Source organism: Haliotis rufescens, unplaced genomic scaffold (assembly GCF_023055435.1).
Source record: "Haliotis rufescens isolate VD_foot unplaced genomic scaffold, xgHalRufe1.0.p SCAF_4, whole genome shotgun sequence".
Taxonomy (NCBI): Eukaryota; Metazoa; Mollusca; class Gastropoda; order Lepetellida; family Haliotidae; genus Haliotis; species Haliotis rufescens.
The window spans coordinates 12470950-12484693 of NW_025964112.1; the positions used below are offsets into that span (position 1 = coordinate 12470950).

General features: G+C 41.6%; 1 protein-coding gene across 1 annotated transcript; it reads right to left on the bottom strand.

Moving 5' to 3' along the window:
- Positions 1-1858: 1858 nt before the first annotated feature.
- On the bottom strand, positions 1859-13347 carry LOC124111356. Its single transcript, XM_046471020.2, has 7 exons — positions 13070-13347; positions 12014-12094; positions 8679-8799; positions 8031-8096; positions 7525-7590; positions 5397-5501; positions 1859-3848 (listed from the first exon to the last, which is right to left on the bottom strand). The coding sequence occupies exons 1-7, from the start codon at positions 13136-13138 to the stop codon at positions 2833-2835; spliced, it is 1524 nt and encodes a 507-aa protein (XP_046326976.2). The 5' UTR covers positions 13139-13347; the 3' UTR covers positions 1859-2832.
- Positions 13348-13744: the final 397 nt, after the last annotated feature.

Consider the following 13744-nt stretch of genomic DNA (forward strand, 5'->3'; position numbering starts at 1 on the left):
TTTAACATAGACGTTAAAGTCATCATCCAAGTCATAGAGTAGAGATTCACGTGTGTCTTCCAGCCAGTGTTCGGTAATAACCATAATGTCAAAGCTCGTTAGTTTTGAGCGAATTTCATCTAAGCAATTCAATGCCCCACGCACATTCCGAGTAATCATGCGAATGATTGCCATTAGAACAAGTATGTATGTCGCAAGTCTAAAATTGTTCCTCTTCATTATTAATGTTCAGCCTTATCGTCATTGTACCACACATTATTCGGTAGTCATTCACGACAATTAACGTTTTCGGGCCAGAAGCAGTCATCATCCAAAATGATATCTGCACATTGCTGTGGGACAGTTATTCGAATGGTGAAGGTAGGATTGCGTCGCCCTTCCCAGTGTTTCATGAGTCTCACATTTGTGATAGTTACATCACGATTCTTAGCATAGTCACATATAGCATCTTTAACAACGTCAAATGGTTCGTCAGCTCTGACATAGCTTGGGATGAGTCTTTTGTTTCTATTTCTATAGACACCGGCTAAAGACTTTTCCCACTGATTGTTGAATGTAACATTTCTTGACTTCTTTACATTGTTTACAGGTTCAGTTTGCTTTTGTCTGTCGACGTCGACGTCGACGTCGACGTCATCATGCGTGACAATGAGCGGCTCGGGGGAAGTGTCTTTAGAGCTTGGGTCTTTACTGCCTGCATTGTCATGAGTCTGAGGTCTGAATGGGAGGCTTGGGAATTGACGAGAGTCTATACTCGTGCAATCGGTCCTCTGAATGGGTGGGGAGATAGGTCTGTTGGAATTTGGCCTTCCCTTCGTAACAGTCTCTGAATATAAAAGTTTGTCCCTCACAAACCACATAGTTAACAAACAAAAAATCACCAAAAAATGGCATAACCTATATCAAAACTCAAATAGCCAAATCAAAAAGGTTGTCAAAAAACCCCTAACCAAACCAAAAATTCTACATCCGTCCAAAAAAATCGACAGAGTAATTACTAAACTCCAAACAGGACATACCAACCTAAATAACCACCTCAAAATAATAAGAAAACACGCAACAGGAACCTGCCCACATTGCAAACAACAAGAAACCCCAGAACACGCACTCATACACTGCACCCACTACCTAACACACCGAACTACACTACAAACCACCCTAAATCTAAATAAGGCTCTTACTCTAGAAGCAATCCTAAACCCACAAAATAAAATAGAAAAATTCAAAGCCTTAGGCGTATACTTAATCAAAACAGGACTAATAAATCGCATTTAAAACCCCAATAAACTACCAAAACCAGACCACATAATCAAACTAACAAACTTCCATACTCAGGTCCCTTAGTTCGTCCCCCAAACCCTCTTGGCATTTTTTCAAAATTTCAAAAATTCTATTTAAGCAACCACTAAAACACCCCTACTGGATTGCCAAACAACTTTTTCCCCTTTTCGGAAACACATTAAATGACTTGGCCGGGCCCGTGTGCGAAATACGCTGCAGTCGGAAAGTGCACGTAAAATCTCCAATATAAGTACGTAAGTAACCACATAGATGAGAAGGGGTTTGTCAGGCTACAAGTCGCATTGATGAGAAGGGGCTTGTCAGGTATCACAATACATTGATAAGAAAGAGCTTCTCAGGTATAAATCACATAGATGAGAAGGGGTTTGTCAGGCATCAAGTCGCATTGGTGAGAAGGGGCTTGGCTATGAAACATGTTGTCCACCTGTTATCATATCGCGGCGTATCTTGTATTCCGTGATCCGTACCTCTGAGCAGCATATGGTAGTCCATCCGTGACCCCGTCGAAATGGGACAGAATACATATGTGACAGAATAAACATAAGATAGCGTCAAATACCTTTATTATATCGTGGAAGCAATAGCAACTATACACATAGCAAATGTCAGGGTTCAAGAGAAAATAATAGCTTCAATTAAAGAATAAGTATATCTAATACTTATTCAAATGAACAATTTTCTATACGACCATTCCTAGGGGTTTCTGAGTCCATAGGAACTTATGCTTGTCGTATAGACCATTAACTTGCTCACATCACAGACATCCAACCTGTAATGGGAAATAATTCAACCTTTCACAAACACAGATATTTGTTAAATGTTAGCTATTTCTCTTGACTGACAGAGTGAGTCAGTGACGATTTTTTACATTGCAGATAACAATAATCCAGTTATTCAACCCCAAAACAGTTCAAGAACACAGGATATTTTCAAATGTCTTGACAGATTAACTATGCACACATGAAAGAACCGGGTGTTCTTTAACTTCTTTAGGGTATTACATCTCATGGTGGTACCAGGTAATAGTGGTTGATAGTAGGAGCAATGACCCACACAATTGACTTCAATAAAGCGGGCACTGGAACCTGTTTTGACCCGGTGACCAAGCGGGGGTACAACTGACTGGAATTGAGGAGAATGACGTATTGGCAAGGGGTATGCGTTATATCATCATTATATATAACACAACGTTCAGATTTTGGTTATAATAGGTCCCCAGCGACCTATCATTGCCGTGCCATAAGAGTCGGGAGATCAGACTTTGTTACTTGGATTATAGCGTCCTATCGTACCCCGACAACATGGGGTGTTGCTCATATCATCAATCACTGATTTGTCTGGTTCAGACAGGAATACGTATAGGCCATCGCCAAATAGCCGAAATATTGCATTTGTCCATACAAGCTGACACCACGTATCCGACCACCGCAGTGTCGTACACACAGATCTAGACGTACGTATAACTTTATATCCAGATATCTGAATTGCCTGTAGTTATCTCCAATACTGATGACTTTGAGACGATATCTGCTAGAAAGACACCCTCACGTTATTAATATACGAGTCACTGGTTATGGCAAACAATCTGTCCTCAAGTTCGTCTGTACACAAGCTCTCAGAATAGCTCCCTGGGGGGTAAAAGTGTTCTGGTGAGAACTGTTTTGATTCTTGAGACTTGCCAAGGCCAGATGCCGGGCAGACATTAGTCGCAAACTCATCATTAGTCGGAAACTCTGTTTCCACAGTTGAACTCCTTACTGCCTCTAGGACAAGTGTCACAGCTTCAGCACTGTCAATAGACACATCTTGTGTTTCAGATGACCTATCAGTGCAAGCCATAGCAGACACGTCTTTAAGTGTAGGAATTAAATCTTCCGGATCAACAACAACTTGTGTACATTTTGAGGCTGAATTCAAAACCAAACCCTGATCACTCTCGTGCATGAACACCCGTGTCGAAAACCACTCAGGAACTCTTTGTTGGTAAGCCTTAGCTTCATCGACAGCTTTCACGAGGGCCTTTCCTTCAGTAGTTCCTAAGATATCACTCTCACCGAGACTGCTCTTGTTACAATCATGTATGTGATTCACAAGGTCAAGTAAATTCTCAGGTAACTTGTAATGCAGACCTGGGTTGAAAGGAATTAAGTCATTTGTGTTGGTGTAGTTGAAATACGCCATGATGGTGGTATACAGGAAGTCGGGTTTTCCTTCCTTCGAGCGCAGGTGTGACGTTGAGAATGAGAAAGCGTCAGCTTCGGGTCCGGAGTCTTCTACCCTAAAATGTGTATCCCAGTTTCTGGCAGTGTACCTCGAGTAGGCTACTTTGGAGTTCACGAGAACAACAAAATCGGACTTGTCTATCTGGGTGGAAATCCATTCATACAATCCTGTTTTACGAATATCTGGGATAAACCACTTGGGGTATATCACATCGCAGTTGCAATGCTTTTTGAGAAGTGTGGCAAGTGCCATAACTGCATCGGTATGTGCTGCGTGGTCGTCGTAAGCAAGGAGGTAGACTCTTCTCATGCGAACCCACTCATCTGAAAGTGGATTGATTAGTGGGTAGTTTTAAAGGTATGAGTAGCATTGTTTAACGACGCACTCAGCAATATTTCAGCTATATGACAGCGGCCTGTACATAATCAGAGCTGGACCAGACAATCCAGTGATTCACATCATGAACATCGATCCACGCAATTGTAATCGATGACATGCATCAACCAAGTCAGCGAGTCTGACCACCCGATCCCGTTAGTCGCCTATTACGACAAGCATAGTCGCCTTTTACGGCAAGCATTGGTTGCTGAAGACCTATTCTACTCCGGATCTTTAACACATTTATTCATGTAGTTGTCGTTGGTTGTTTGGTTGTCTTACGCCGCACTCAGCAATATTCCAGCTATATGACGGCGGTCTGTAAATAATCGAGTCTGGCCTGACCAGACAATCCAGTGATTGACATCATGAGAATCGATACACGCAACTGGGATACGATGACAAGCATAATAAATCCAATTCAGCAGCCTAAGCACCCGATCCCGTTAGTCGACGAGAATGGGTTGCTGACCCGGGTCTTCACGGGTTGCATTAAAATCATTTTCCCGAGGCAAGAGCCTCCATTAGCCTTTTCATCAAAGCATTGTTGCCACCCTTGCCACACCAAGCCCACATTCCTGTGCTAAATATGATTTGACTATCAAACATAAAGATAGTCCAATCACAGAACGTTTCACAAAATCAACATCCACGACTGGTACACCTTCGTATGAAAGTGATTTACCGCTGCCTGTCTTTGTTGAAACGTCATTTTCATATTTTAAACCCCCAAAAGATTGCCTACGTTTTTTGTCATGGATGAAATCGCGAATGTTTTCGTTATCAACTAGGTCGTCGCCTATGGTAGTCGCCATCTTTGTGAAGCTATACGAGATAAGAACAGCGATCTGATTGGATATCGCGTCTTCATTACAAGGGGCACAACTCGTGATCTACGCGAGGGGGCGCCAGGGTGGAGCCAAGAAAAGTGGCCTTGATACGGCAAGCGTAGAAACCAGATTTTGATATAGGCTAGCGGATACGCTTGCCTCGGGAAGATGACCTAAATTGACATATACGTTTTAATTTCTTACTTTATTGGTTTTTGTGGTGACAAATTCTGACGGATAGAGGAAAGGAATTTTCAACAAAAGACATATCACTGAATTTGTTTTGGTCATTAACACGTATTTTAGTATGTTTCCATGTATGTAGTGTCATTTAAGCTTGTTTCGTGGCTTAACCTATTTTCCTGCCGTTGAGTTTGTACATTGGTTTGGTTGTGAACATGTGTACATTCAGGTCATTACAAAATAGTACCCTACATGGTTTAATGTCACACTCCGGCGCAGTGGTGACTCAGCATAACACCACTGCCACAGGCTAATTTGCATATCATGTGACCGGACTATTCTCTTGTTTGTAAACAAATGCGCTTTTTTCAGAAATCAGTATAGAACAGACTTATGCAAGTATTTGTGGGCGCTTTTTCAGGATCGGTGGAATCCGGGAACCATTTAAATATTATCTCGCCACTTGATGGTATCACGTACCTTTCACTTGTACATGTTTTCGTGTGAATATGATGATCAAAATGACGGTAGACATACACACCAGACAAAGACACACTCCTGCGGCGATTAGCAGTGTCTTTGTTTCTGAAATTAAAGCAACAATTAACACAACTCGCTCACTTTCTGAAACAAACGACACGGTATGATAATGACCTCTTTTGGCCAACTGGAACTGTCAGATATAAGATGGGAAGAAACTTGTAAAACTTGTTCCGAATAGCATTTCCATTCTTGATATGTACTCAGCGTCATTATTCAAGGGTCACCAATGTATGTAGGGTGTCATATATGAACTTATCATTTAACTAAAGCATTTATCCATGACATAAGCTTATGACATAAAAACATGTATGTCATACCCCAATGACATAAGTATGCAAATAATATATGCAAATTAGCTAACCGGAAGAGAGAGCGGTTTGATTTGAAACTATATATTATAAGTGAAGTTACACCAGAGATATAATCAGATTACACAGAATCGTTGTTGTTACCGTTATTAAAGTTTCAATTATTCTGCCAAAGTCTGTTCAAGTATTTTGTTTAAAATAATCCGAGGAACTTTTTTTCTCAGCGAATTGTTTATTTTGGTTTACATGGCTATGGAAAACATGTATCACTACGCACGAGTGAGAATACGCACGTAAGATTTCGACAAGTTGCTGATGTTAATGTTTAATGCAATTATTCCTTAATTTGGAAGCAAAAATGTGAAAATGATAAATAGAATTCATCACTCGTGTTTTTTAATATGGGAAATATCAACCTCGTCCCGTTAATCGGTATTTGCCTCGCCAAAGGCTCGGCAAATACCGATTAACTAAGACTCGGTTGATATTTCCCATATTAAAAAACACTCGTGATGAATCCTCTATATATGCCAACAAGCGTCAATAGGTCTGAGTATGTTGGCAATAAGAACAGTTCAAGAACATGTTGTTTATGTCACTCTGATTAGATGCTGTTTTGAAACTGTAAAATTGAGAACGACTATTAAAACAATGAACAGTGCAAGACTGAATGCGAAGAAAGAGCTACCCAAAATTCACGCCTGAAGGCAACTAGGGGTTTAGCTCAGGCACGTGCAATGCATAACGAGTAAGAGTCAATGTCGAGATAACATGATCGATTCCAGACGCAAATATAACCGCAAATTCCCGTGATCACTAATATGCTATTTATGAAATTCATTTCATGGAGTAAAAGTCCGAAATTAAGATTTCCAAACATGCTGTAAATAACGCTGTGAGTGGTGATTTAGTAATGTGTAAAAAATGGCGACATTTACGATGTACCTAATTGTCAGAGGTCATTTTCAGTACTTTTGCTTGGTTTAAAATGCCAGTGGATGATATCACAGAACAGGGAATTTCCAACATTACTCAAAACTGTGAAGTGTATTTGTGTGGGTGATGTATTTTGAATTTTATTTGACTTCAAAGTGAGGGTTGTAGAGGAGGGAAATATTGGAAGTTGAAAATGTGACGTTTTTTCAGTACCTTTATTCCTTATTATTTAAAGCGGTATAAAATATATTTATATAAATATTTGCCAGGATATAAGTTTCTTGGTTAATCGACAACATGACAGTGCCCATGCTTTCATCGAAGTGGTAAACGACTACGACCTGCGTATCTTTTGGGTTTATTCCCCCAACTAGTTGTCCCGCCGTGATATATCTGAAATACCTTTAAATACAATTTGTGACTGTTATCCTTGACAAATACACAACACATCAAACAATAAAAACAGGCTACTTATGACGATTGACCGGGACATGAGTTTCAGAGGAACTATTTTGTTGGGTTAAATTTATTTTGACATTATATTTCCATGTAGGTAAACATTTCTAAATTCAAACGGGGTGACTGGGTAGCCTAGCGGTTGAATGATTCCCTCGTCACACCGAAGGACCGTGTTCGATTCCTTCATTGGTACTGAAAAAAAGCTAAAAGCGGTCTAAAACCACAACCATCCACACATGCAAACGAAAACAAATGCAAAAAGCAATGAAAAGCATACAGTTACTTGAGTATCGGGCACGAAGCAATATATCTTTAATGTACACTCTACCAACTTAAGCAATGTACCTGCTGATGATACTTACTGCTGTCACTAGTGCCTGGCGGAATATTTCGCTTTGTTGCTGTTCGTGTCTCACCTGGTCTCTCACCTGTAATCAGAAATCACTTTTCATACCCGGGCGATCACACACCCAACCCAGTATGTCACCCTTACTGCAGAATAACGCCTACTCCACGTGTCCATAGCCTCTGAGGAATGTATGATCTCAAACATGCATCCTAAACTATAGACTGAACCCACACTCCCCTTATATGATCATATGTACGAAGCTAGATTTCAATCAGAACATGGGCGGTCGGGTAGCCTAGTGGTTAAAGCGTTGGCTCGTCACGCCGAAGACCCGGGTTCGATTCCCGACATGGGTACAATGTGTGAAGCCCATTTCTGGTGTCCCCCGCCGTGATATTGCTGGAATATTGATAAAGCGGCGTAAAACCATACTCACTCACTCACTCACTCAATCAGAACATAACCATATGTATCAATCATAATATGTGTTAACCCACTCTACGAACTGTAAATACTCACCGTCCTCACTAGTGCTTAGTAGAATATTTGACTCTGTTGCTGATTGTGATTCATCAGGTCCCTCCCCTGTAAGTAGAACCCAACATTTAACGTTAACGTTGTGAGTCATCCTTGATTACTGTGGACCACAGCATATCCAACCCAACCTATTCATAAAATCTGTAAAGATGGCCAAGGAACATTATAGAGAAAACTCACAATCCAATATATTCAGATATATTTATATCAGTATGGAATGTAGATTTCAAACCGAATTAAATTCACCAATATCCTAAATTACTGTAATAGCTCCCCACCCCCGAACACGCGATCATCAGCTTGCACAGCGATTGGCAGCGCCTGAGACGAATGGCCTAGCCATGTCCCCAAGTGTTCATTTACGAAGTCCATTTATGGCGTTCCCCGCCTTGATATTGCAGTAGGGGAGGTCGGGTGTTTAAAGCATTCGCTCGCCACGCCGAAGACCCGGGTTCGAATTCCGACATGGGTACAATGTGTGAAGCCCATTTCTGGTCTCCCCCGCCGTGATATTGCTGGAATATTGCTAAAAGCGGGGCAAAACCATCCTCACTCACTCACTCACTCACTGATATTGCAGTAATATTTCTCAAAGCGGCGTAAAACCACACTTTTCCACTCGCTCATTACCAATAACAATGTTCTTCATCCGTGTTCGCAAGCACTCCTTGCGCCTGTGTTTGCCAGATTCTTGAACAGAGAAGCACAGGGCATAGTTGTGTTCACGCCAAAAGGGATCCCTTGCCTGGACCTTTAATACAACACAAAATATATCTACTTAATTAACGTCTTGGTGTACGGAATCTGGTCGACAAGTGGCAAAAAAGATCAAATGTTTTGTGCGTTAAAATGTCATCTCCACTCTATCAGTAGAGTCCAATCCAGCTTGATAACCGTGTAATATTCTACATCGAAACGTCGCTAAATACAATAAAGTTGTTATCCATAAAGTTGTATGTTTTCTTACTTATCAGATTTGATATTGCATTCTGTTCATTTTTATGGTTGCAGGGATTCGAAAACCAAATGAAAAAAGTCTCGACCAATAACAATACTCGCACTTAAAATTCCACCAATGTACCCGGACGGTCACAATACATTAAGGAGAAGACGTAAACGAACGAAAAATCAATAAGGCTTAAAACATAAGACATACATTACAGACATATAAAACGTGTCATGGATATAAATCATGTCCCTCAGATACCAGTATGCAATTTGTCCTCTATCGAAATATTGGCGATTGATCTAATCTCTGAAGAGGGGACAACATATTCTTTTTATAGTTATGGGTGAGCAGTTTTACGCCGCTTTTAGCAATATTCCAGCAATATGACGTCGGGAGACACCAGAAATGGGCTTCATACATTGCACCCACGTGGGGAATTGAACCTTGATTTCGGCGTGACGATTAAACGCTTTAACCACTAGGCTACCCCACCATCCTAATAGTTTGAGTGGCAGACATCAATCTTCACTGTTAGTGTCAGCGCTACATCGCCAACAGCAAGTAGCACCGAAACACCCTTTGAAATCTGTTATTTATGTAATTGATGTAAAAATATCCACAATCTCCGTCAACACTCTACACAAAACAGCAGAGTTTAATATACACTCTTCAAAATAAGAAACGACTGGTATATTTTTAGTAAATGCATTGTACCCAATAACGTCTCTATATTAAATCCAATATGATAGATACAAATATGACATTTTGGAGCTTGATAGTCACATGTTGTCGTGTACACAGGCATTGAAAACTGTTCATTGTCATGTCACATAAGGCCACAAGGTAGCGCTGAATTCAGTATCTCGTGTGACCGCCCCGGGCAGCAATCACGGCTCTGCATCTCCTCGGCACTGACTGGATAAGTATACGAATTCCGTCCTGCGGAATTCTGCGCCATTCTGCTTGAATCGCGTTGGCCAGTTGTGGGAGTGTCTACAACGTGTTCTGACGTTGACGTACACGTTGATCGAGTTCATACAAGAGGTGTTCGATTGGGTCGAGATCTGGAGATGTCGACGGCCAGTGCAAATCGTTGATTTTGGCATTATGATGGTAGTCTACCGTGACACGAGCTGAATGCGATGGAGCGTTGTCCTGTTGAAACAGCTCCCTCTGGCTGACAATGATTGGAAGAAGGTGAGGTTGAAGACGTAGCGATTAGCTCTCAAATTTCCCTGAAACACAACCAAGTCAGATGTCGTGGTGTAGGATATGTCCTCCCACGCCATGACACTACTGCCACCGAATTTGTCGAATTCATCTCGCCGGTGAAGAAGAAATTGTGATTCATCGCTAAACCACACTCTCCAGTCTCCATTTTCTCAAATTGCAAGACTGTAAGGTATGACACCAACGCAAACGCCGCTGTCGATCGATCTGTTGCAAAACAGGGACGATAACTTGTCTTCTGGGTCGGATTCCAGCCTCGCGGAGATGGTTCCTGACAGTCTGGTCCGATATCTTCCTCAAACCAGGGATGCGTCCTGCAGTCTACGTAGCTGTGGCATTGCGATGACGTAGGTGGAACAGTCGAATGAAGCGATCCTGTGTAGGGGTGGTATCTCTTGGTCGGCCGGTTCTCGGACGGTCTGCAGTGGATCGGCAGCGCTGAGTCTCGGCATTTTCGTACTTGCCACTACCACGAGTTACGAATGCCATAACTTGCACGTGCATTTTGCTTTACTGTTTTCCTCCATGACATTTTTTTTAAACAAGTGTGAAAACAATGCCGTTTAAGACATTGCAAATCGACAATGGCTGCGTTTTGACGCACCGTTTGTCGAATATCAGGCCACCAACATTTTCCATAAACATATATCCAATTTATATACCGGATTTTTGTGCAGTCAGGTTCAATGAACTACATACAACCTGTGCGTTTCCTTTTTTGAAGAGTGTAAATATGGGATAAGGAGTGTGAGGACATTTGGTCATTTGAGTCAATCACGTTAGGCTGACATCTCACATTCACCTGTCATCATCGTCATCATCATCATCGTCGTCGTCGTCGTCGTAATAATAATAATAATAATAATAATAATAATAATAAAAATAATCCAGTGCTGTACTCTCCAAGCGCTTAGACCATAACTGAAAAAAAACTTTGTCAAACGGTGCTGAACCACTGATAAACTAATTGGGGATTCGAACCGACAATCATAGGGTTGTTGCACGGAAATGCGACGCCCTATACGATTTTGTCATCCGTTTTCGAATCAGACAGTCCGGAATCGGCTATTACATAACACATTGCCGAGACACTCCCTCGATTGCGATCACTTCCCTAACACAATGCTCAACCACGTACTGAAAATGTGCAGTGCATCGACTGCAGTTTTCTCATTTCGCTAACTCGGACGACATCACATGGAACCTATAAATGTTTGTCGGTGATCTCACTTTTGAATGTGCACCATTTGGAATTCCCTGCTTTTGATTACATGGAGGTGACATGTCAAGCAGCTGCAGTGTGTGAAGATAGCAAATGATATTATTCAACCGAACTGCTATCACCAAAAACTATATCACTACGGTCTTGGTACTATCGTTTGTTTGTTTTGTTTTGACCAACCATTTTCCAAACACAGACCCTGACGGACTAGCTAGCCGCCCGGCTAATACGGGCCTTGACAGACCAACCATTGTCCAAACACATGCCTTGACGCACTAGCTAACCGCCCGGGTAATACAGGCCTTGACAGACCAACCATTGTCCAAATGCATGCGTTGACGGACTAGCTAGCCGCCCGGCTAATACGGGCCTTGGCAGACTAACCATTCTCCAAATACATGCCTTGACGGACTAGCCAACCGTACGGCAAACACAGGCCTTGACAGACCAACCATAACATGGACCGTTGGCCGAATAAAGGTCTGTGACAATCAAGCCAATGAACTAAGCAAACGAACCTTAAGTGAAAAGCAACTGAAATGTTAATTTGAATAGGAACCTTACCTCCAACATATACCTATTTTCTGGGATATCGACAAAGATCACAGTCCCGGATTTAGCGTTGTTTTTAGCCAGGTGGGAAATCTGAAAAAAAAACTGGCGAATATACATCCTTTTGAGAGACGTTTTTCGTATCGAGACAATGTCAGTTAGCATGACAACAGAAACTTGATGTCAGTCACAATACGTAGCAATTCCACCAGTTCAACATATAATACTATTTTGTTATGAGCAACAGTATAGGCATGTGGACATGATAATCTACGTCATAAGAAAATGACGTCACTTAGGCGTACAGTGACGTCATCAATAATGGGTATTCTGATTAACGTCAGACGGGACAACCGAGAGAGCAATGTCGGGAAAACTAAGACAAATGTGGAGGTTTTCCTCCTGCATCACTTCGGACTTTCCTTTAACATTAAACTGACTTGATATGATACCAGGAGCGGTGGGGTAGCCTTGTGGTTAAAGCGTTCGCTCGTCACGCCGGACCCTGGTTCGATGCCCGACATGGGTACAATGTGAAGCCCATTTGTGTTGCCCTGTCGTGATATTGATGGAATATTGCTCACTCACTCACTCAATCATACGATACTGATCAAAGCAGCGTAAAATCAAACTCAACCATTCATTTTGTGTATTTCGAGACGCTTACAGATAAAAGGGTTAACAATTTAATGATGTTCAGTGGTCTACGGCGCCGAACTTCGCTGTGCTGATTTCCGGCCCTCAGCTGTGGCAGGATCCGCTGATCGTTCGAATCCTAGTTCCGCTCCAATAATGATCCTTGATTTGTCTTACCAGTGAGTTTCACGCTACTATCTCTTTCCTCCAACAATTACTGACATATTTACCGATATAACTGTAATATTAGTCAGTTCTAAAACCCCATTCCTCACTCACTCACTCACTAACCCACCATTAACTCATTCACCCACTCACCAAACCAGTCACCGGCTTACTCATTCCCCTAGTCACCACCACACCCACACTACTCTCTCACTCACTCACTCACTTACACACTCGCTCACTCAAAGCCATGATAGCAATGCCTACCGTATTGCATGATGACGGTGTTTTAGTGTGTAATTTACACTCTTTGAATGGATGTTGAAGCCCCGCCATTTTATACAGTGACACTAGGTATTCGTCAAACTTGAATTCGGTCGGGGCGAGACTAAAAGTCACCGTGAGGTTATAGTGATGATGAGAGTTTCTGGACAAACGGTAGGTTATCAGGGGACTCCAATCGGCGGCTGCACCGTGTCTGTGAACAGATTGAAAGACATAAGAACAATGAACCACAGAACCAACAAAGCTCTGTACTTGGTCAGAACCATATGAATGATGTTTATTCTCGTAAATCACGACAGTGATACAGAGATGTAATTGGATACAGGAATTAGATACAATGAAGAAAACATGTCAGTGGAACATTTCCATACATGATCTTATATAACTTGCCAGTTTTAATAGAATTGGCTTATAAGTAATGGACATCAAATGAGAGAATTTTACGGCAGAAGGATACATACAGTAGTATTGAGTCAAAAACTTGTTTCTAATTTCTGAGAGTTTTGGACATTCTAATAAAAAGTGCATTTCATCACATATAAAATTTTTACACAGTGTACATTTTCTTTCCTCTCTCACAATATTATACCATCTTCCTGTTTCAATGGGTAATCTATGATTTGCTGTTCTAAAACGAGCAAGAGAGATGCGTAAGGT

Excerpts from the sequence above, each read along its gene's own strand:
- LOC124111356 (XM_046471020.2), bottom strand. The coding sequence starts at position 13,138 with ATGGCGGGGCTTCAACATCCATTCAAAGAGTGTAAATTACACACTAAA. Across the intron at positions 8,800-12,013 it reads AAAATAGGTATATGTTGGAG|GTCCAGGCAAGGGATCCCTT; the intron begins GTAAGGTTCCTA and ends GTTGTATTAAAG. Across the intron at positions 8,097-8,678 it reads GATGAAGAACATTGTTATTG|GGGAGGGACCTGATGAATCA; the intron begins GTAATGAGCGAG and ends TTCTACTTACAG.